Source organism: Pollachius pollachius (assembly GCF_949987615.1).
Source record: "Pollachius pollachius genome assembly, chromosome: 12".
Classification (NCBI taxonomy): Eukaryota; Metazoa; Chordata; class Actinopteri; order Gadiformes; family Gadidae; genus Pollachius; species Pollachius pollachius.
This window is the reverse complement of record NC_136945.1, coordinates 18,239,504-18,263,631: the sequence shown is the minus strand read 5'-3', so window position 1 is coordinate 18,263,631 and position 24,128 is coordinate 18,239,504. Positions and strand designations below refer to the sequence as shown.

General features: G+C 49.4%; 2 protein-coding genes across 3 annotated transcripts; both read right to left on the bottom strand.

Annotated features, from left to right (window-relative positions):
- Window positions 1-920: 920 nt before the first annotated feature.
- On the bottom strand, window positions 921-19,659 carry stat2 (signal transducer and activator of transcription 2). Of its 2 annotated transcripts, XM_079748551.1 has the most exons (24): window positions 19,471-19,659; window positions 18,968-19,099; window positions 18,144-18,288; window positions 11,380-11,475; window positions 10,880-10,972; window positions 10,664-10,742; window positions 10,502-10,569; window positions 9,456-9,607; window positions 8,389-8,544; window positions 8,023-8,112; window positions 7,883-7,942; window positions 7,756-7,776; window positions 7,533-7,626; window positions 7,232-7,279; window positions 6,886-6,972; window positions 6,262-6,360; window positions 5,834-5,969; window positions 5,689-5,741; window positions 5,484-5,578; window positions 4,917-5,056; window positions 4,257-4,445; window positions 3,833-3,887; window positions 2,951-3,045; window positions 932-1,962 (listed from the first exon to the last, which is right to left on the bottom strand). In XM_079748551.1, exons 2-24 carry the CDS (start codon window positions 19,096-19,098, stop codon window positions 1,763-1,765), a joined length of 2,382 nt encoding a protein of 793 aa, XP_079604677.1. In that variant the 5' UTR covers window position 19,099; window positions 19,471-19,659; the 3' UTR covers window positions 932-1,762. The 2 variants fall into 2 exon arrangements, with proteins under 2 accessions (XP_079604678.1, XP_079604677.1); XM_079748552.1 differs by lacking the exon at window positions 2,951-3,045 and having other exon boundaries at window positions 921-1,962.
- A 1,497-nt stretch (window positions 19,660-21,156) lies between these two features.
- On the bottom strand, window positions 21,157-22,497 carry apof (apolipoprotein F; the record flags this gene model as incomplete). The annotated part of the gene is made up of 1 exon (XM_079747685.1): window positions 21,157-22,497. The coding sequence occupies one exon, from the start codon at window positions 22,495-22,497 to the stop codon at window positions 21,157-21,159; it is 1,341 nt and encodes a 446-aa protein (XP_079603811.1).
- Between the last annotated feature and the right edge of the window lie 1,631 nt (window positions 22,498-24,128).

The following is a 24,128-nucleotide window of genomic DNA, read 5'->3' as shown; positions in this document are numbered from 1 at the left end:
TATTTTTGGGCAATAGAGGAAGTGTGAAAAGGCCAACTTTCTTAATGGGCCTCATAAACGGACACACAACTTCTGAGTAAATAGGGTCGGCTACCTTTTGGTTGTCCCGTCCCACTTTCAAATGTTTAATAAAATAATAATCACCGACACCCGTGCCAGTTTGATTTCCATAATCTAAATATTTTTTTATTTATTTATTATATTACTGTTGCTGCTTGTCTCTAGAGAGACAATGCCTACAGATCTTCTGATTAACGAACCCCCTCTGCTTCCTACCATCAGGGGACTCCCATATAAACCCCTCACCTAAAAATGATCAGTATATATATTTGTGAACATCCTCCCCTTTAGTGGTCCCATGCCACGGCTTTAAACTACCATGTCCCTAACGTATCACTGCAGTACCTTTCAACCACCGCCAGATGGAGACCGAACCCTGACGCACCTTTCAACGCAACACTTAAAAAGTTCAGACATATCAGTATATATCAGTACAGTCCTTATACTTGAAGCTCGACATACAGAATGTCCAAAGCATTGTAACTCACAGCTCGGTCTGTTCTGGGAACAGGTCCAGTCCAGTCTGACACGGGCGACCACATGACAGTGGACTTTGGCCTGGTCCCGGTCCCGAGATGTGTTGGGAGTCGATCCTTGAGCTGCTGTCTAGTCTTTGATGTTACTAAACAGATGAAGGGGTGAGGGCGGACTGTTGATTAGATGAAGGGGTTAGGAGGGTCTTCCAAAATAATTATTCTTTTGTTAACCATTATATATTATCCAGGTTTGTTCTTAGTCAATTCCATAAAAAATATTGCAAATCTCCCCGTGATATACCTAAATAAAACCGTTTTGAAGATATGGTCACCCACTATTTTAATATCAAAGTGATTCTGCTGCCACCTCTCTCAGCTCATCTGATGAATCCACAACCAAACGGGAAGCGAGCCCTCTGATCACAGCTTTTATTGAACATGTTTCAGTTCCGTTTCAGAAATAACTTTGTGAAGGTCCACATCTAAAAGAGAAGTAGATTCTAAGTAGATTCTATTGATCTGTAAGGAACCTTTATAACCAGCATGATTCATTCAAAACGTGGCAGATTATTCATGTTCATACACGCAAAATGGATGCAGTTGCGAATATCAGTGGTTTAACAAAAGGAGAAATTAAAAGCAATCCCAGCCTCAATTAAAATGTTAAAAGTAAATGAATACTGCAGTCTAATCCCTCAGCAGCAGTTTCAATGGGGCTGGAGGCCAAATTATAAAAACGTAATATACATTAAAAAAAAATATACAAAATAAAAATATCTTTATTCTATCACAAAAAAACGGTGATAACACAATTATGTAAAATAAGTGCAACAACTCCAACAGGACCTTCACCCTAAGGTCCTGAAAGACCATAACCTTCGTCCAATGGCCAGAGCTCAGCTCCATCCCCGGTCCACAAATGTTTCTAGTTTGTTCCCCCACATCTGGTACATCCATAAATCCAGCTGTAATAACTATTAAACATAGTCGTTTTAATTACCTCAACATTTTCTTCACAAGATAAAACAGGTAGTCAGCATAAAGCAGAAAAGTTGCTGTAGAGAGTGCCCTTACCTTCCTGGTTGGACTATGATATTAGAGGACTTTTGAAAGCGTTGGCAGAAACGTTGAGAGGATTACTTGTTGAACCTTCATAATAGAGGTCACTAGTAGGGATAGCTGACATCTGGTTGGTTTACAACAGAAGCCCGGTGAGATCCACAAGGCTACATCTGGCTGATGGGGCAGTCGAACTGGAAGTCCAGGTCGTTCTGGGGGCTGTCCAGAGTCAGCAGGTCCCAGGTGTTGAAGCACTCTGCACTCTGGTCGAGGAGGGCCAACAGGTCACCTTCAGCATCCCTCCCCGTGGAGGACAGCAGGGGGTCGTTCATCGCCTCCTCCGCTGCCTTCAGGATCGCATCTCCGTCTGGAGCAGGAGAAGCAGGAAGAGGAGGAGGAGGAGGAACAGGAAGAGGAGGAGAAGGAGTAGGAAGAGAAGGGGGGGGAGCAGGAGGAGGAGCAGAAGGAGAAGGGGGAGGAGGAGGAGGAGAGTCCACCATTGATTAGACTTTAAAAGAAGTCCCTTTACTGGTTAGATTGTAGTTTGTATTTTGTGCCTTCCAACGTGCATTATGATGACTCAGCATTGTATTATAAATTTGCATGCATATTTGATTAGATTAGATTTGAATCCCATGTCTAGGCATGTACTATGTTCCAATCTTACCAGGGGAAATAGTTACAGCCTAAAAACGGGCTTCTCTCAAATATAAATCTTCAAGTTCAATCAAGAAAACAAAGACTTTGTGTAGACCTACAGTAGACTTCACGTAGGCCTACCGACTACAGGTAGACTTCATGTAGGCCTACAGGTAGAATTAATGCAGGCCTACCGACTTCAGTAGACTTCCTGTATACCTACCGACTACAGGTAGACATCATGTAGGACTACAGGTAGACTTCATGTCGGCCTACCGACTACAGGTAGACATCATGTAGGGCTACAGGTAGACTTCATGTCGGCCTACCGACTACAGTAGACTTCATGTAGACCTACAGTAGACCTCATGTAGGCCAGTCGACTACAGTAGACTTCATGTTAACTTGAGGAGGTATACTGCGTTGAATCGTGAAAGCTGCAGCAGGCGGAGATGTTAGGTGAACATTGTTAGCAACCAATCCCATCCAAAACTGAATCGACGGTTACAAAAAGCTCCCATGCAACCTGTGTGTTCATTCAACCAGCCCCAGACACACCCCCACATACACTCCCCAACACCAGACGTCCACCCCGCTCCCCAAAACACCAGGAATGTTCCCAGTGCCCCCAAACAGCCCACATGCTCCCTGAGCGCTGATTGGCGGGAGCAGGGAGGAGGGAGAGCTGGTGGTGGTTGGACAGAGCCTGGACTCACCGGCGGTCTGTCCACACAGCTCACCCTCTGAGGGGGGAGCCTCTGCGCCCTCCGCCATGTCTGAGTACTGAGGGGACTTGGCTTCCAGCCGGCCCCTGCAGGGACCAATCACAAGCAGCCGTTAACCGTCGGCTCATTGGCTGTTGCTACCGAGTTCATGAGGCCAAAGCTTCTGAGTTGTTGTCGTTTTCGACAACAAACCACAAAGAAATAAACAACACAAAAAGCACAACACAACACAAGGAAAATATGTAGTCACTAGAGACTGAGACTGAGTGGTGGTAGAGAGATGGATGTACTCACTAGAGACTCTGTGCTCTACGTTAGATACGCATACAGATACGGACGGAGCCTTCTGTCCGTACTCTGCGTACATTTCGTCCGTATTTCTGCAGGTATCCTGCAAGCTTGAGGATGTGCACAGAAACGGACCAAACGTTGCCGTACCAACGGAAATCGTGGGGGCAGTGTCAGGCATTGTACAAAAAAAATGTGCCGTGATTAGCATGCACAAAGAAAAATGACTGGAATTCTCCATCCACACTCCGGGACGTATTTAGTGGTCTCACTGACCACCGCCGTCTACAACGCCGCCTCCGATTTCGCCACCTTCTCAATAGATGCAGGATCGTTTTCTCCCCATCGTCGCCATGTTTGTCGTCCTTAACTTTTTTTACTTTATTGGAGAAACGTTTGAATCTGAACGTCGCCCTCTAGAGGATGTTTTGCTCAAAGTCCATTCCAACGTGAAGGACGCGTGAAAGTACAAGGACGGGTAGAACGTTGATAACGTCCGTCTCTATTTACAGACTAACTGGGAGCATAACCGAGCCTTAAGACTGAGTGGTGGTAGGTAGAGGGTAGAGAGATGAAGGTACTCACTCCTTGGAGACGAAGACCAGCTTTGTCCGGATGTATTTGACGTACGGACTTTCTTCTGAGAGGAGCACAGCGAGACACACATGAACTCACAACGTACTAGATGTACTTTGACAATGTGGGAATGAGTGCATACAGTAGGGTTTTAGTCGACACAGCGCCCCCTATTGGCATCACCGATAAATACAACAATAGCAGTATGCTTCTTTTGGAAGACAGTTTTGTCATCTGTTATCTGCGAGCCGGTGGCAATATTGAAAACAAACCATTACTATTATTATTAATATTATTAATTACTAAACATTATAATAGTAATTAACTTATATTTTAACTATTATTCTGGGCGCAGTTCCGTCGCCCTCAGAGGGGGACGGCGGCTGCCCATAGCAGCATGCGGCCGGGCAGGTCCCTGAACAGGAGCCCTCACCTCCACACTTGTCGGTGTAGTACTTCCCGAAGGCCTGGTCCTTGGGGATGTTGGGGTGCAGGTACAGCAGCGGGTTCTCCGGGACGTTGTCCGCCTCCATCAGCTGGAAGTTCCTGAGGATCTCGTGGAAGGGGATCTGGGCCAGGTCCGTCCTGGTGAAGGGCTGCACCGACTTCACGTCCGGCTCGTCTGAGGGAGAGCCGCAGGGGGCGGGGGGGTGAAGACGGGCACCGCAGTGGTGGAACGAGCTCCCTGCCGATGTCGCGACTGCAGAGCCACTCAACAGCTTCCGCAAAAGACTCAGGACTCACCTGTTCAGAGTTCACCTGGACTCTGAAATCTCCCCCCTTGCCCCCACACCCGTCTTGAACATTTGTAGTATGTTGTACGTCCTGGCACTACAAAAAGTAGTACTTAGTATTGTGTAGCATCCTATTCAAGCTATCTTTGTTGAAAACAGGGAATGGGTTAACCTAGTGACTGTTAGTGCTTGGCACTTGGTTCTATAAACATCCTTACTGTACCGACAGCGATACATGGTTTCCCTTCTTCTGATGAATGTTCTTATGTAAGTCTCTTTGGTTGAAGCGTCTAAATGGCCTGAATTTAACTCAGCGGGGAACACGTCGACTCCACCGGAGAGTGGGGAGCAGGACTCACTGTCGGGGGTGTAGTCCACCCAGGAGAAGGTCACCCCTCCGTCTTTAATGCTCTCGCTGAAGCGCAGCAGGAACGTCCCTCTGAGCTTCTTCTTCAGGAGGCGTTTCACCCGCTCCTTACTCACGAAGCCTAGGATTAAGCTGGAGAGAGAAAGAGAGACAGAGAGAGAGAGAGGGAGACAGAGAGAGAGAGAGAGAGAGAGAGAGAGAGGGACAGAGAGACAGAGAGACAGAGACAGACAGACAGACAGACAGAGAGAGGAAGAGAGAGAGAGATAGACAGAGAGACAGAGAGACAGAGAGAGACAGACAGACAGACAGACAGAGAGACAGAGAGAGAGAGAGAGAGAGAGAGAGAGACAGAGAGAGAGAGAGACAGAGACAGAGGTACTGAGGTACTGAGAACTGTAGACCAAAAGCTTCAAGTATCGGCCTTCACACCAAAAGAAAGTTGAGGTCAATGCTGAACCAACGGCCTGTGATCACACAGCGGCCTGGCCTACACGCAGCACCGCGTTCTTCTCTGTCCAAGATGAGCACTGGTAGGAGGAGCGGTTCAATCACTCACCCGTCTTTCCACATCTCTTCCAGGCAGGCTTTAACCATCGTCAGAATTCCATCGAACCACACCCAGAAGGTGAAGTTGGCGTGGGCGGTGTTCTCCTACAAAGAGAGGTTCAGATTCAGTGTCTCCCAGTGACCCACACAGACACACACAGACCTGTCACCGGCCGCTACGTCGCGCACAGCCAACCGTGTTAAACTGGGTTTACCTTGCTGAATCTGGCCCAGGAGATCTGACAGGTGTCGTAGTTGTCTTGTTTGTCTGTAGGCATGAAAAGAGAAGAATGCAACCTGTTAGTGGAGGTTGCATTGGGGGGGGGGGGGGGGGGGGGGGGGGGGGGGGGGGTTGCATACCGAACAGTTTGTGTGCGATCATGTCCAGCTGACTGCTCTCTAGACCCCGCCCGGTGGCGGACAGGAACTGCCAGCTCAACATCTCCGCCAGCACCGGCCAGGCGGCCATAAGAGGGTTGGCGAAGAAAAGGACATCCTGGAAACCGTGCACAAACACACACACACCCGCACACACACACACAGTGACACAAACACACACACACATGCACACACACACACACACACACACACACACACAGTGACACACACATGCACATACACACACACACACACACACACACACACACACGCACACAAACAAACCAGGCAAGCACAGGTGTGAAGTTACTAAGTAAATCTAATCTTTGCCAGGGATGTGTTAACTTCCTGGAGCAGCAGCGCAGGGAGTCCGGAGGGCAGCGAGGCCGTCTGAGCCGAGACCAGCTCACCTTAGGGTCCTCAGAGAGCATGTTGAACCACAGGACCGCCACCCAGGCACTCTGCTGCTGGCTGGAGTTGGAGATGATGACCACCGGGAGGGAGGAGGTCTGACCACAGGGGGCAGCGGACACACGGGTCAGAGACACGCGGCCACAGGCCCCTCCGCCATCACATGAGGTCAAACCTTCAACTACACTTATTACTTATTACTTTGAACTTAGCGTTACCCCCCCACCCCAAAGTTTGGGGTGGGGGTCACTTAGAAATGTCCTGAAGATCAATGAAGATAACATAACATTTATTAGAAATACAGTCTAGACATTGTTAATGTGGTAAATGACTATTCTAGCTAGAAACGGCAGATATTTAATGGAATATCTACATAGGTGTACGGAGCCACCATCACTCCTGTGTTCTATTGGTACACTGTTTAGCTAATTGTGTTAAAAGGCTAATTGATTGACTTATGTTAGCACAGCTGAAAACAGTTGAATAGAAGTGTGAGTTTTCATGGATAACATGAAATTGTCTGGGTGACTACAAACTTTTGAACGGTAGTTTATGTACACTCAATCTATAGACAGGCCTCCAAAGAGCCCAAAGCAAATCCCGACCCCCAGAGGAGAACGTACCTGCAGCTCAAGCAACTCTGTGTTCGGAAGCTCAAAATTCGTTTCGAAGCTGATGATGTGAAGCTCCTCAGTCACACTAAGAGAGATCTGTTTAAAACGGTGACCCACACACGTGTACACACACACACACACGCATGCACCGACACACAAACACACACACACACATGCAGGCACGCATGCGCAGACACATAAACACACACACGCATGCGCAAACACAAACACACACACGCACGCACACACACACACACACAAACCTGTGAGTTAGCGTCCAGATCCTTGTTCATCGACATCAGCAGCAGGTAGGAGGATCAGCGGTAGAACAGACTTAAGGACCAGCTCTACTCACCTCACTGACCACTTTGCCCCCGCCTCCACTCTTCTGCTCCTTCAGCGTCTAGAACAACAGACATCCACAATGTGTAAGACCCTTTATCAGATCTGGTAGGGTTAGACAAACCCTAACCCTAACCCTTACCCAAACCCTAACTCTAGCCCTAGCCCTGGCCCTAGCCCAAGCACTAGATCTGACCCTAGCACTAACCCTAACCCTAGCCCTGGCCCTAACACTAGCCCTTACCCAAACCCTAGCCCTTACCCTAGCCCTAATCCTAACACTAACCCTTACCCTAGCCCTAGCCCTTACCCACCAGGTGTCTGAAGTCAGCCGCCAAACCCCCGTCCTGGCTCTCTGCCATGGTCAGGGCCTTGCTGGAGTTCCCCAGAACGTTGAAGCGCCGAGACCTGCACACACAAACACACACACACACACACACACACACACACAACAAACATAAAAGTCCTGTTTAACAATCTGCTCCCATGAAAAAACAAGAGAACAAAAGGAAAGTCTTGAGTTTGGCGATGGCTTACCCTTTGACCTTTGGCATGTCCCTGAACAAATATAGGATAAAAAGAAACAAAGAGCAGCCATTGGGTCATTCACACCGCATCCTGTGATTGGTCAACGTTTACAACATCTATCCGACGGTTGCCTCACCTGTCCATGGAGACAGTCACCTTCATGGAGTGGTTGAGCTCTGGAAACTTCACCAGAAGCCTGGAATCCAACAAACCAACCATAAACACCAGCGTTGTGAAGGGGTGACCTCTAAGACCTGAGGAGCTGCTGACACCGACCTGGCCTTCACGGAGAACTGGACGTTGGTTCTCAGGACCAGCGGTCCTTTCCCCTGAGGCATGGAGGGCTGGGTCTCCACCACAAAGGAGCTGATGACAGACGGACACACAGGGAGCCCAGGGGTGGGTTGGTGAGTGAGTGAGTGAGTGAGTGAGTGAGTGAGGGAAGTATAGTGAGTGAGTGAGAGAGTGACCTGGTGTGTGTTTGTGTGTATGGTGTGTGTGTGTGTGTGTGTGTGTGTGTGTGTGTGTGTGTGTGTGTGTGTGTGTGTGTGTGTATGTATGTATGTGTGTGTGTGTATGTGACTGTGTGTGTATGTGTATGTGTGTGTGTGTGTGTGTGTGCGTGTGTGTGTGTTGTCATACCTCTTCAGTAGATCCCTCAGCAGGGTCTCGGCTCTGACCTGAAGAGGTTTCTGTTGCTTGAAGGGGTCCTGGTCGTAGGAGAGCTTCCCCATCAGCTCCTCCAGCTTCTTCAGGAACTTCAGGACCTGGACCAGACAGCGAGCCAGACCGGTGAACCTGGTGGGACAGGGGAACAAGACCGGTGAAGCTGGGACAGGAACAAGACCGGTGAACCTGGTGGGACAGGGGAACAAGACCAGTGAAGCTGGGACAGGAACAAGACCGGTAAAGCTGAACCTGGGACAGGAACAAGACCTGTGAACCTGAACCTGGGACAGGAACAAGACCGGTAAAGCTGAACCTGGGACAGGAACAAGACCTGTGAACAAGACCGGTGAACCTGAACCTGGGACAGGAACAAGACCTGTGAACCTGAACCTGGGACAGGAACAAGACCGGTGAACCTGAACCTGGGACAGGAACAAGACCGGTGAACCTGAACCTGGGACAGGAACAAGACCTGTGAACAAGACCGGTGAACCTGAACCTGGGACAGGAACAAGACCGGTGAAGCTGGGACAGGAACAAGCCCGGTGAACAAGACCGGTGAACCGGGGACAGGAACAAAGCTCAAGGGGAAGAGGAGAGTTAGGGGAAGAGGAGGGTTAAGGGAAGAGGGGGGTTAAGGGAAAAGGAGGGTTACGGGTAGCAGAGGGTTAATGGGGAGGAGGGTTAAGGGAAGAGGAGGGTTAAAGGAAGAGGAGGGTTAAGGGGGATGGGGGTTAAGGAAAGAGGAGGGTTAAAGGGGACATATTATACCACCAAGTGTGTGACAAGCCGTTTTGAAAATGTGCCTCTTCTGACATCACAGGTGGGCGTGTCCACCTAGATGTGTGCTGGATAGATCAGTCTACCAGCAAACCCAGTAACTGTAGCAAACGTTGGTCATCTATCCGTCACACATCTAGGCGGACACGCCCACCTGTGATGTCAGAAGCTGCACATTTTCAAAACGGCTCGTAATGGCTGATCACACACACACCTGGTGGCACAACATGTCCCCTATAAGGGAAGAGGAGAAACCATACCACTTGTCCAGCTGATCCAGGCAGACGTCGTCCGGGGCTCCGATGCAGGCTCTCTGCTGCCTCCGCTGCCAGTCCGCCAGCTCCCCCTGCACCAAGACCCCCTGCAGCCCCCCACACGAGTCCAGGAGCCGGGTGAGAGCTGACAGCACGTTCTGAGCAGGACCAGGGGAGGAGCGGGACAGAGGATGGAGCCGTGAGAGTTGAGCCAAGAAGAGTGCATGTTTGTGTGGGGCCACAGCAGGAACAGGGAACACATCAAAGTCACAAGTCAAAGTAAAAGTCTAATTTATTTGTATGGCACAGTATCAGACACAGTGGTTATTCAAAGAGCTTTAAAATAAAAAAAAATAAAATAGAATGAAATATGTATATATTGTGACATAATTCACACATTCATACCAACAGGCCACATATGCCCTTACCAATTAAAGAGGCTTCTTTCTCACGCTAAGGAGGGATCATGAGCCTAGGGAGGCGTCCAGCTCATACAGGAATCCATTCATCATATGTCAATTCTAGAGAAACGAGCGGTCAAGATGTTCGAGAGACCCAGACGCTCAAGGCCACAAAAACAAGTGCAATTCCCGCACATAGCAACAAACCAAGTTGCAATGCCAACACATAGCTGCAAGAGATCAGCATAGAGTACACATACGGGTATCCAGGAGGCGGGAGTTCAGCACCATGCTTAGCCAATCAGAGCACATAACTAAGTCCACGCCTGCCCAGTATTAAAGTCCCAACACAAAGCCCAGGGGGCCAGAACGCTCCAGGTAACGCATCCATCCTTAGCCCTACTAAGCGTATCTCCACGCGTGCCTATACAATTCCCCTCCTTTTGCTTCATAGAGACTAGTCCAACCCTTTACCAAAAAAAAATGATCTACAAGCGATCCTGACTCGGCGACCTATTTCCAAAAAGAACAAAGCAATATATATAAATAAACAAATAAAAAATGAATAAAAAGAACAACAGAATAAAACAAAACAAAACAAGATTAATTGAAAGCAATAAAAAAAAGAAATGGGTTTCGAGACAGAAATACCTTTCTGCACTCGTTCAGCTTGTTCAGGAGTGTCTGGATTTGCACCTGCTGAACGTTGTCCGTCATCACTGCAGGACAGTTGAATGAGAGAACCGTCAGCTCCATGCAGGCCTAGACTAGGCAGCTAGAACATTGAGCGGAAGCCAGGCTCCGTGGACTCACCTTCCATCTTCAGGGTTTTGTACTTGAAGTCAAACTCATCCTGCTGTTCCTCAAGACAGACGAGGGCGTGTTCCAGACACTGGGACCCAGGAGCAGCCAAACCACCAAGGAAAACAGGGAATAACATCACATGAACAAGAGTTCAGAGTGAAAACGCTCCCACGATGGAGACACAGTCCTTAACCACCCGAAGAGTTGGAGACAGATCGGCCCTACCTGCACCTCGTTCCTGAGGCCCGCCATCTGGCGCTCCAGGTTCTTGTGGGTGTCCATGTTCATAGGACTCTGGTCCATCTTTAGGCCCTGGACCTGGGGCAAGATGGAGGACAAGATGGAGGACAAGATGGAGGACAGGGAGTGTGAGTAGAGCTCCTCGTATCAACATAGATCATAACCTAGTTATAAAAATGATATACAAATAGTAATACGAAATCCATTTCGAAACATTAAAAAATGATTTGTGTGTATTTCCTGTGTGTGTTTTTTCAAGAGCTCTTCTGCATTTAGTAATAAATGTGCTTCCATTCTGTCTGACTCAGTCTCTCTGGGCCAGGTGAGGCTGCTCACAAAAAGGGAGTAACTAATATTATTATTCTTTATTTGATTTTGGACTTTATTATTCATGCTCTTGTAGCATGGATTACCCAGCTGGTCTTTATTGTGTCTGTACGGTCGGTAGAGCGTACAGAACCAAGACGTCTAGTCTTCAAACTAACCTTCTCATCCAGGTTTGCGGTCTGAAGAATTTCCTTTTCCTTTCCAAGGAACCATAGGATCATGCCTGCCAACGAACAAGGACTTTCCTGGTACCTCTGTGGGGCAAGATCAACAAGGATCATATTTCATACGCATATCAGTAACAAAAGAATACCACCATAATTTAACCAAGGAAACCAAGTGCCAGCCAACCAGAAGCAAGTTACTGTTGTTTTAAACGCCTTAGGCCAGGGGTCTTCAACAGGGGGTCCGCGTGGTTGATTAGACAAATTTTTTTTTTTCAATTTTTTCCACAAATTGAAATGTCTTTAAATACACATTAACATGAATCCAACACACTAGCCGCCTTTACATGGACACTTTTGATCCGAACGCCGGCCATTATCGGGAAAATATGCGATCAGCAGAGAAATAGTCCACCAAAGACGTTGACGTCGCTTAGCAACCGGACACGCTGGGGTTGATAAGTTACCGGACTATTGCGGAGTGATGATAAAGACACTAACAAACATCACTAATTTTCGCTTCCACATTAATGTTTCAAAAATGTCTATTTGAATAGCTTTTATGCATGATTACATGCAATGACAGACATTGTTGATCTTGGCAGGCATTAGTTTATTATGTTATGTTATGTTTATGAATGGCAGTGGCATTGCCACCCTACTCACTGTACCTTGCACATGTTTAAAATAAAAACATGAATATATGAACCTGTGTATTATTTGAATATCTTAGTATTGAATGCAAAATAACAAGGTACATTTGTACATGGCACTATAGGACCAGTTTAATATAAAACACAATTTTATACAATATATAAGTAGGGGTTCCCCTCTCCATCTCTCCATCAGTTTGGGGGTCCTTGGCTTGGAAAACGTTGAATATCCCTGCCTTACGCCCTTAGTTCTGGCTCATTGAGTAGATTTGGAGGAACAACGCCTTGAGATAACACCGGCCTACTGCGGAAGCTCTGACGCAAGCGAGAGATTAGACAAACACACAGTCCACTGGGTTTACAACAACCCGGAAGAGTATGACGTATTTAACGAGGCGCTGATTATTTGTTCACTTATCAATTAACCAGACATCCTGTTCGTAGACCACGGTAAAACATACATTGATACTGTGATTAATAACCAACTAGTGTAAAATCCTCTGTGCCCGTCTCTGCCTACTCCGATCACTCATTTAATCTACAACATCGCTATTATTATGCTCACGCTCACACGCTTCCACATTAATGTTTTAAAAATGTCTATTTGAATAGCTTTTATGCATGATTACATGCAATGACAGACATTGTTGATCTTGGCAGGCATTAGTTTATTATGTTATGTTATGTTTATGAATGGCAGTGGCATGGCCACCCTACTCACTGTACCTTGCACATGTTTAAAATAAAAACATGAATATATGAACCTGTGTATTATTTGAATATCTTAGTATTGAATGCAAAATAACAAGGTGTAGTGAGTGTTACATAATTCACCTACAGTATTTTGTTATGTGTTGTTCTTTACACTGTGTTAGGCATGTCTTTTACTGTCTCTGTGTTTCAGGGATCGCTGTCCCTTTAAGGATTACGAGCTTCTCATGACGCGGAGCCCGATGCGGCATATGTTCTCTTGCAGCACGTTTTGATTCCGGTTTTCAAAAACTAAATAAACGAGTCACACAACCGTGTGCTCAACGTGCGAAATTGTATCCTTCATTTAATGCAATTTCCACACTGGTGACCCCGACGTTAGTCTGCTGGACGTATCGTCGGCGTCGACATGGTTCGCCCAGACCGAAGCGCAGTTCGCGTTGCGGGAGATCACCGCGGATACGACGAGGTACTACTACGTTGTGTCAGCTCTTGGAAATTCGACAGCATCCAGAGTGGTGAGCCTCCTTAAAAATCCGCCGGCAAGGGAGAAGTATGCGGCACTCAAAGCCCACCTGTTAAAGACATTTGAACTGTCGGACGCTGAGAGAGCCAGCAGGCTTTTCTCACTTCAAGGGCTCGGCGACAGCAAACCGTCTGAGCTCATGGACCGTATGCTGGATCTAATGGGTGAGCACGAACCCGATTTTCTTTTTGTTCAGCTTTTCCTGCGTCAGCTGCCTTCCCAAGTGAGGGCTGCTTTGGCCAACACCATGATCACTGACTGTCGGAGGCTGGCTGAGGAGGCTGATAAATTTTTCCTGGCAGGTCAAGGGCACTGTGTGGCCGCGATTTTTCCCGCGCACATCGCTCCTGTGACACTGGACGACTCCACGCTCATCGCTGCCACCACTTCTCGTCGGCAGCTGTCTTCTGACCCCCAGCAGTCTTCAGGCCCGCAGCAGTCTTCAGGCATGTGTTTCTACCATGCAAAGTTTGGACCGAAGGCTCTTAAATGCCGTCCGCCATGCAGTTACGGCGGGTTGGGAAACACCAGGGCCGGCGCTCGGTGGTGGCCATGAGCGTCGGCCGTGCTGGCAGGCTGCTTTTCATCCGCGACAGCATCTCCGGACGGCGATTCCTGTGCGACACGGGAGCACAGAGGAGCGTCCTTCCTGCTTCCCGTTTGGACATGGTGACCGATGGCCACGGCCCCCCTATGGAAGCTGCTAATGGTAGCCCCATCCGTACCTATGGAACGAGGTATATTGAGTTGTGTTTCGGAGGCCACCGGTTTGGCTGGGACTTTATTACAGCAAAGGTCTCCGTTCCCCTCCTCGGCGCCGATTTTTTGTGTGCGCATGGACTGTTGGTGGATGTAAAGAACCGCCGTTTGATTGACGCCGTCACGTTTTGTTCCTATGCGTGCACGCTCAGCGGGGCTGACTCCATACGACTGTCTAGCATGCTCTCCACCTCAGATGACTTCCACCATCTACTTGCCGGTTTCCCAGCCCTCACTCAGCCTACTTTCTCTGCGTCTGCCGTGAAGCATGGTGTGGAGCACCATCTCGCCACTACTGGTCCACCCGTCTACGCCCGTGCTCGGCGCCTCGACCCGACCAAGCTTGCCGTTGCGAAGGCTGAGTTTGCGAACATGGAGCGCCTGGGTATAGTCCGCCGGTCCGACAGCCCGTGGGCCTCACCCCTCCACATAGTCCCCAAACCCGGCGGCGGCTGGCGCCCGTGTGGCGACTACCGGCGGCTAAATGAGGCAACGACGCCTGACCGGTACCCAGTGCCGAATATTCAGGATTTTTCGGCCCACCTGGCTGGTATGGTGATTTTTTCCAAGGTGGACCTTGTCCGGGGATATCATCAGGTGCCTGTACACTCACTGGACGCTCCCAAAACAGCAGTGATCACGCCGTTTGGTCTGTTTGAGTTCCTGCGGATGCCGTTTGGCCTTAAAAACGCAGCTCAATCTTTTCAACGCCTCATGGACTCTGTTTTGCGGGAGCTGCCTTTTCTTTTTGTGTACTTGGATGACATCCTAGTGGCGAGCACGTCCAAATCCCAGCACCTGGCGCACCTCCGGACGCTTTTTGAGTGGCTCAGCCAACATGGGCTAATTGTCAACCCCGCCAAGTGCCAGTTTGGTCTCTCCACCATCGATTTCCTGGGACACAGAGTCACTAAGGACGGTGCAGCCCCTCTCCCATCAAAGGTGGAGGCGGTCGCACAGTTCCCACGCCCGCTCACTGTCAAGTCCCTGCAGGAGTTCCTCGGCATGGTGAATTTTTACCACCGTTTCATCCCTCGAGCCGCCCAGCTCATGCGACCCTTGCATGAGGCCTTGCAAGGTAAGCCCAAGCACGCTGTAGAGTGGACTGAGGGCAGGGACAAGGCTTTTGTTGCCACTAAGGCAGCCCTGGCGAACGCCACCATGCTGGCACACCCTTCTCCCACAGCCTCCATCGCCATCACCTCGGATGCCTCGGACTACGCTGTCGGTGCCGTCTACGAGCAGTGGGTGGGCGGGGCCTGGCAGCCACTTGCCTTCTTCAGCCGTCAGTTGCGTCCCAACGAGCAGAAGTACAGCACTTTCGACCGGGAGCTGCTTGGTCTCTACCTCGCCATCAGACACTTTCGTTCCCTGTTGGAGGGTCGACACTTCACCGCTTTTGTCGACCACAAGCCGCTGACTTTCGCCATGGCCAAGGTGGCTGAGCCGTGGTCCGCCCGCCAGCAACGTCATCCGTCCTACATTTCCGAGTTCACCACGGATTTACAACACGTTGCCGGTAGGACAACCAGGTGGCGGACTGCCTGTCACGGGCTGTGGTAGGAGCAGTCCATCTTGGTTTGGATTACAACCGCATTGCTGCGGACCAGACCACAGACCCAGACGTGCAACTCCTGAGGACCTCGACAACAGGGCTGAAAATAGAGGATGTGGTTTTTAGCGATGCCGGCACCACGCTCCTGTGTGACGTCTCCACAGGCAGTCCTCGCCCAATCATTCCCACGGGATGGAGACGAAAAGTTTTTGATGCCATCCATGGTCTTTCCCACCCAGGTTCGAAAGCGTCACAGAGATTGGTTGCGGCTAAGTTTGTTTGGCACGGCCTCAAGAAGGACGTTAGGGACTGGGCTAACACCTGTCTTGAGTGCCAGCGGGCCAAAGTGCACCGCCACACTAAAGCCCCGTTGGAGTTGTTCCCGGTGCCGGAGAGACTGTTTGACCATGTGAACGTGGATCTGGTCGGCCCTCTGCCCTCCTCTCACGGTTTCACCTACCTGTTGACCATGGTTGACAGGACCACCCGTTGGCCTGAGGCTGTGCCACTGACGTCGCTAGCGTCGGTCGAAATGACACGGGCGTTTATCAGCACCTGGGTTGCCCGTTTCGGCACTCCTTCCGACATATCCTCTGACCGGGGCGCGCAGTTTACTTCTGAGCTGTGAAACGCTGTCGCACAGAGCCTCGGAGTGAAACTCCACCACACGACCGCATATCACCCACAGGCTAACGGACTCTGTGAGCGATTTCATAGGTCGATGAAGGCTGCTCTTCGTGCCAGCCTCAAAGACAGCAACTGGGTCGACAAGCTCCCATGGGTACTGTTTGGCATCAGGACTGCACCAAAGGAAGACCTACAGTCCTCCTCCGCAGAGCTTGTGTATGGCCAGCCGCTGCGGGTTCCAGGGGATTTCGTCCCTGGCACCACCGTTCCTTGGTCTGCAACTCTCCAGCGGTCCACGCTACTGGACAATGCAAGGCTTTTCGCACCTGCCCCCACTTCCCGTCACGGCCTCCCTCAGTCGCACATCCCCGCTGGGCTTCGGACGGCTGACTACGTTTTCATTCGCCACGACGCCCACAGGGGACCGTTACGCCCCCCCTACGAGGGCCCTTTCCGGGTTTTGGAGACGGGGGACAAACATTTTGTGGTGGACATGGGCGGCAGGCCGGAGCGACTCTCCATTGACCGCCTCAAGCCAGCTCACTTGGACGTGGCCAGGCCCATTGAATTTGCTCAGCCCCCACGACGCGGACGACCTCCAGCTCTGCCCCTGCCCCCTGCTCCCCTCCCTCCCGGGACTCCCACACTCCAGGCCTCATACCCGTGTCATGGCGGGACGCCTGCCACAGTTGTGGCTCCTCGACCTCCTGTACGACGCAGCCGTTGTGGCCGGTTAATACGCCCGCCCCCGCGATGACTGTTTTGCTTTTGTTTTCTCCTGATGGTGAATTCTGGGGGGACATGTGTAGTGAGTGTTACATAATTCACCTACAGTATTTTGTTATGTGTTGTTCTTTACACTGTGTTAGGCATGTCTTTTACTGTCTCTGTGTTTCAGGGATCGCTGTCCCTTTAAGGATTACGAGCTTCTCATGACGCGGAGCCCGATGCGGCATATGTTCTCTTGCAGCACGTTTTGATTCCGGTTTTCAAAAACTAAATAAACGAGTCACACAACCGTGTGCTCAACGTGCGAAATTGTATCCTTCATTTAATGCAATTTCCACAAAGGTACATTTATACATGGCACTATAGGACCAGTTTAATATAAAACACAATTTTATACAATATATAAGTAGGGGTTCCCCTCTCCATCTCTCCATCAGTTTGGGGGTCCTTGGCCTAGAAAACGTTGAAGATCCCTGCCTTAGGCCCTTAGTTCTGGCTCATTGAGTAGATTTGGAGGAACAACGCTTTGAGAGAACACCGGCCTACTGCGGAAGCTCTGACGGAAGCGGGAGATTAGACAAACACACAGTCCACTGGGTTTACAACCCGGAAGAGTATGACGTATTTAACGAGGCGCTGATTATTTGTTCACTTATCAAATAACCAGACATCCTGTTCGTAGACCACGGTAAAACATACATTGTATTTTATTGGTTCCTTTTTATTTTTTATATGCTATTTAACAATGTTCTCTCTTGTTACAAATTGTAACAAGGTTACTACAATGATACTGTGATTAATAACCAACTGGTGTTGGTTATTAATCACAGTATCATTGTATTATTATCGCTATTATTATGCTCACACTCAACCACCTGTGCTTGCTTGAACTTTTTTTTTGCCATGAGCCATAACAAAGGGGAACCCCCCCCTCTCAGCTCGGAGGCCACAACACCCTCTTTTCTTATCTCAGATAAAAAAAGATCCTCTGATTTTCTGCAGGCCTGACAGCCAGCCAATAGCTCCTTCAATCAACTCTTGTGCTTCTTAACTCTGAAGTGCAATTCTATACAATATCAGGTCAATGGAAATCTACTCCTAAGTGTTATTGAGTCAATATGCAGATTCTAACGGAGGGGGTGTGTGGGCGGACCAGAGAGCGGAAAGTTTCCACCCTCGGGGGCGTGCGACCACAGACCTGGAAGTTCTGCTTGTAGCGTCGGATGTTGTGCTGCATCAGGAAGAGCTCCTCCTGCATGAAGCGGCTGTACTGGTTGTCCAGGTTCTCCAGCAGCACCTGGTACAGAACCATGGCGAAGTCCAGGTCCTGGGCGGCCCGCTCCCTGAGGTACACCACACAGAGAAGGTCAGATCCAGCTGGGTCCCCATGTGGTGGTGGACCATGTATCAGTTTGAAAAGCACATGAGCCACAGAGGTCTGATATCATCTGTTATTCTGATCATTAAAGCCCACTACATAATGATACATCTATAGATCTACTCACGCTACTTGGCACGCGTGTGTGTGTGTGTGTGTGTGTGTGTGTGTGTGTGTGTGTGTGTGTTTGTGTGTGTGCGTGTGATTAAGTTAAAAAAATAACATTAGGTCAGGTTAATGTAAATACATTTAACAGTTTATCTAATCTGGTACAGAAGCATGTCAATAAATGTTAAAATATCGTATTTGTGGTATGTAGCAAGTATTCTGCTTCTACTCAATACTAATTACCCACAACTACTAATATTTTTAACATCACAATTTCTAATTAATCTGGAAAGTAAAACTTTTGAGGGAGACATTTAACTGTTTCACCAATAAAGACGTCTACGTCGAAAGAGGGCCAAGAGGGCATGAACAGCATCCACAGAGAGTTTCTTTATCCCCCAAAATGAAACCTGCTTCCGGACCCCTGGACGCTCCTACAGAGATCCGGGGCTGAACCCAGAACGCTCTCAGACCCTCACTGGGCCACTCACTGTGGCCCAGAAGGGGGCCACAGTGACTGGGTGGGGGGGTCTCACCACTCCTGCTTCTCGATCCAGGCGGCCAGGTAGTGCCTCACGTCCATGGGGAGGCCGTCGCGGTCGTACAGCTCATGCAGCTGCTGTGAATACGTTGAGTGCAGCTGCTGTAGGCTCTCCCACTGCGCCATGCTGAACACACAACCACCACAACAATAACGACGACAACAAAATGTCAGCTTCACACTGATTCACGGAATAAAGCCTGGTTTAGTATAAACGTTACTGTAGTTTGTACTGTAGTATAATGTAAATCATACTACTCTGTACTGTACTGTAGTACAATCCAAATTGTAGCCTCAAATAAGTGCACCAAGACACTATAAATAAAATATGAATATGGTTTGCACATAATCTTGGTCCACACTTTTTCACCCTCCCATTTTCTTACAATGAACTAAAACGATTAAATTGCATTGCATCTTCAAAGTAGGCATAACGATATATGGCATCGATATATGGCATGTTTACTAAACATGTTGACACGTTAATAACTTACTCACCTGCTCCGTGGACCTCAGTGTGGCCTCAGTAAGTTCACTCTTTGACGATGTGAGTTATAACTGTTACAGCTGACAATACATGGATTAGAAGTATTCAATCAATCGTTTATAAAAAGCTTAACGCCACGATCATATTAAACAGAATATAATGATAAAAATGTAAGACTTCCTGGTATTATGATTTTTTTAATTTCCATTGACGCGAAGTGCAGTCTTTAGCCCGCCCTGTTTCCTCCAGGGTGCTCAGGCAGCCATTTTGGAGCTTTGCTAACAGCTTTATATGGCTGGTGGAGCCGAAATGGCTGGCCAACGACGCAGGTTTCCTCGGGACAATTTTTTTGAAAATGTGATTGGTGGTTGGCGGCAAACTAAAGAGTACAATTGGGTGTTCCAGTTGTCAATCACCGTCTGGCCGTATTCCCCAGAAACGATACTGACGGCGCATTCAAGAATTTCCAAGAAATGTCGTCGGAAAGTGATGACACACGGGGCGGTTAAATACACCCACACTTTATCGGCATAACCATATTAAAACCATATATCTATGATGTATATAGTAAGGCGTGTGTGGTCAGACGAATGACTATAAAGTAAGCATTGCAAAAGGTTGTGTTATAAGTTAACTGATCAAATGACCACCCTGGCCATAGAGTATGTTAGATTACGGTAAAACATGTAAGTAGGTCAAGGGATAATGGGGGAAAACACTTTTATTTTGGGATTGAAAACACTTTTTTTTTTTAATCAATATTCAAAAGGATAAAAATACCAAAAAGAATAATCAACTAGAGTTTAGAAGATGAAACTATGAATAAATAAGCATAGGGAATTCAGTTCAATTCATGTATTCTTTTTATTGACATACAAAAATTACAAATTGTGCCACAAAATACCCTGAACATAAACCAGCGGGACAAATTACTTTGACCTGATAATAACGGCAGAAGGAAAACATGGCGGGACGTCGAGGTCTAGAGGCGACCTCCTTTACGATGCTTTAAACTTTATGGGACTTTTTATGTTTAAGATTTTAAGTTTTTCTGCAATGTTACTAGTTATTTGGTTAAATTATTATCTTACACATCTCATACAAAATAATGCTCAACTGAAAATATATCGACTTCAACTCTATTAGTTAAAACTAAAGCAGACAGGTGATACGGTGGTGTTTACACACATTTTATTGGATGTAATAAAAAAATGTTTTACTCTGTGAGGTCACCTGACTACGACTAACAGAAGCATCTTTTGTGTGTGAGATGGGGCCAAGAGGCTCTAGAGAGGCTCTAGAGAGGGTTTTAAGAGGCTCTAAAAAGGTTCTTGAGAGGCTCTAAAGAGGCTCTAAAGAGGCTCTAGAGTGGCTTTATAGAGGCTCTAACGAGGCTCTAGAGAGGATTTAAAGAGGCTCTCTAGAGCCTCTCTAGAGCAAAGAGACTCTAAAGAGGCTTTAGCGAGGCTCTAGAGAGGGTTTAAAGGGGCCTAGAGAGTCCCTAACAAGGCTCTAGAGAGGCTCTAAAGAGGCTTGAGAGAGGCTCTAGAGAGGCTCTAACAAGGCTATAGAGAGGCTCTAAAGAGGCTTGAGAGAGGCTCTAGAGAGGCTCTAGAGAGGCTCTAATTAGGCGTAGAGAGTCCCTAACGAGGCTTTAGAGAGGCTCTAAAGAGGCTTGAGAGGCTCTAGAGAGGCTCTCAGTCCTCCTGCATGCGGAGGACCTCCTCCTCCCAGGTGTACTGGTTCACCAGCAGGTCCTCGTCCTTCATGGAGCCCAGGAGGTACTTGAGGCTGGCCTTCACGCCCGTCTTCACGCCCGCCCCCAGGGCGTAGCCGGCCACGCCCGCCGTGCCCCCCGTGACAGCCATCAGAGCGTCCGTGCCCAGGTCCACGGCGCTCAGCAGGGCCCTCTCGCGCGCCGCCTCCGTGCAGTTGAGCGAGGCGTAGTACACGGCGGTGCCCAGGCTGTACAGCGTGCTGACCGCGGGGATCCACTCCACCACGCTGTAGATGTTCTGCTCCTTCCTGTCGCTGCAGCGGACGTCGGCGCCGCGCCTCCAGCGGCGGCCGGCCGCCAGGGACCACGGCTCCTTCTCCGCTCGGCACACGCGGAGCCAGCAGTCGGAGGAGTCGGCCGGCACCACGCGGCTCCCCTTCTTCAGCACCGCGCTGTACTTGCTCCGGCTCGTCTTGAGGTGGCCGCCGCCGTGGGCTATCCCGGCACACTGGAGTCCCAGGCTCTCGCAGGCCCTCAGCGCCTCCTCCAGCCCTTCCGACGCTCCCTCCACCGCCTTCCCCAGCAGCAAGGTCCCGTTGACCTGGGCCCAGCCCTCACAGACCTCCCAGTGCTTCTCCCTCCCAGAGGTCCCCTGGAGGGACTTACTCTCCCTTGCCAGCTGCTGGATGTTGAACATCACGGCCTCCATTTGCATTTCGTCCACCCGCTGGGTCTCTGCCGGCAGGGGCGGGGAGGTGGCCGCCGCCGCCGCCGCCGCCGTGGAGGCTACGGCGCGACTGATCCGCCTCTCTATCAGGGCCTCCACCTCCACCAGCAGCTCCTCCGTGTCTGCCACCCCCAGCAGGTCGTAGAGCTGCAGCATCAGGGCCACCGCCTCCTGGTGGCAGTCGGCCACCGCCAGCACGGGCACCAGGGACAGGCCCAGGAGCTCCTGGGGGAACAGCGGGGACCGGGGGTCCTCCATGGTGCTGGCAGACAGCAGCTCCTCACAGCTCACGTTCTCCTGACTCTGGATGTGGTTGTGGATCTGACCCACAAGCTTTTCCCTGAGGAGCGAGATCATGCGCTTGGCCGAGTGGATCCTTTGGCCCTCGTGAACCGGGAAGTGCTTGAACCCGCCATGGGGTCTGGACCCCAGCACGCTCTGTCTGGCCGGTCTCGTTGACCCGTCACTGTCCTGGAGGTTGGAGCTGGGGAGTGGGGCGCTCCTGTGGGCCAGAGGAGAGGTGGACCTACACAGGGCCTGCTCGGTCAGCAGCAGCTGGATCACTAGCAGCCACCTCATCTGGGAGCACATCATGCTGGCTGGGAGACTCCTGGTCCAACAACACGCGGCTGGGCGCTAGGAAACAACAGAGTCACGGGTTCATTAAGACGCACATCATCACAGAGCAGTCGCTCATCTGAGCGGTTCGACTCCACCAGTGACGTGTGTGTTCTGAACACCTGCTCTCCGGTTTTAGGGTTTAACACACCATTCTAATTATAATTGATACAATTATAAAAAATAATTGGATTGTCACGCATTTAGATTTCTCGGATCGAAGAGCATAATACAATAAGGAATAGGGGATGCATAACAAACTATATTTTAGTCTGATTAAAATAGGCCTACTTAAATCACTGCAGAAGGACATGCATGTTTACTGATTATTGGGGACTTTTTGTTTGACACAAAGCATCTTCAGTACAGCCATAAATAGATGTTCAACTTGACACTGTTTACTCAAACTAAAACTGTTACCACTTTCATGTCTTTTCTCTCCATTTCAAGCCACAAGGTCATGTCTCTTAAATACACACAGTGGGTAACCGAGCCAGCTGACACTTAAGGTCACAGCAGCCGGCTGTATCTCGTTCTCCAGACACCAGCCTGTGGTTTTCCAGCCAGCAGGCCGTGCTGAACAGAGTCCACCGTACCACACGCCAAGCAGCCCTCTTCGGTCACTTTCTCCTTCTACACTCACCTTAAAACCGCACTTCTATGGAACTTCAAAAGTCTTCTGGAATTCCGACTTTCTTGCAGCCTGCAGAGTATTCCTGTCATTTATTTCCTTTCCCTGGATCCCCACTTTAGGATCTTGGTGGTTTGAGCTCCGAATGAGACTGTCCCCCTCTGCAGAGGACAGCCCCCCGTCTCTCCCTGTCTGCTCCATGCTCGTCCTCCTCATCCCCCTGTCGGCCCCGTTGCTCAATAGGAGGAGCGGGGCTAGAATATTGATTCACGTGGGCAAGGTCCGTGTTTTCTAAAGCGTTTTTGTTTGTTTGCACTGGCATCCCCTCATCCTCCTCTCCCCCAGAGCTATGCCCCTCTCTCTCTCCCTCCCTCTCATTCTCTCTCCCTCTCTCTCCTTGTTTGCCAAATGTCAAAATACAAAACTCACTGTTAGGATTGACAGAAACAAAACTTTTAAACGTTCGCCTTGATCTCTCTCTCTCATCACATACACTCTCTCTCTCTCATCACATACTCTCTCGCTCTCTCTCTCTCTCTCATCACATACTCTCTCTCTCTCTCTCTCTCTCTCTCTCTCTCTCTCTCCTGTTATGAGCTACAGGAGACTCATAACATGAAGGCACAAACTGTCAAGCTCTGCTGGGAGGGGAGTGTGGCTGTGAGCTCCCCTGTCTCTGACACTATAGAAACAGAGAATAAAAGCCCTTTCTGTGGTGATGGAGGCTGCCAGGAGAGGGTGGATTTCCCTCAGAGAGATATTTCCGTATAACACTGCAATGCACTTGGCTGTTGAGTTCCTCTCAGAGGCTAACAACGTAGCAGACTGATGGTGGATACAAGCCAACTCAGGCAACACTTACTGTTGTTTACTATGTCATTATACCCCCAACTACAGACTCCTCTCTCTCTCTCTCTCTCTCTCTCTCTCTGTCTCTCTCTGTCATAGTCTAGAAGGAACAAAAGCAGCTCTCTTA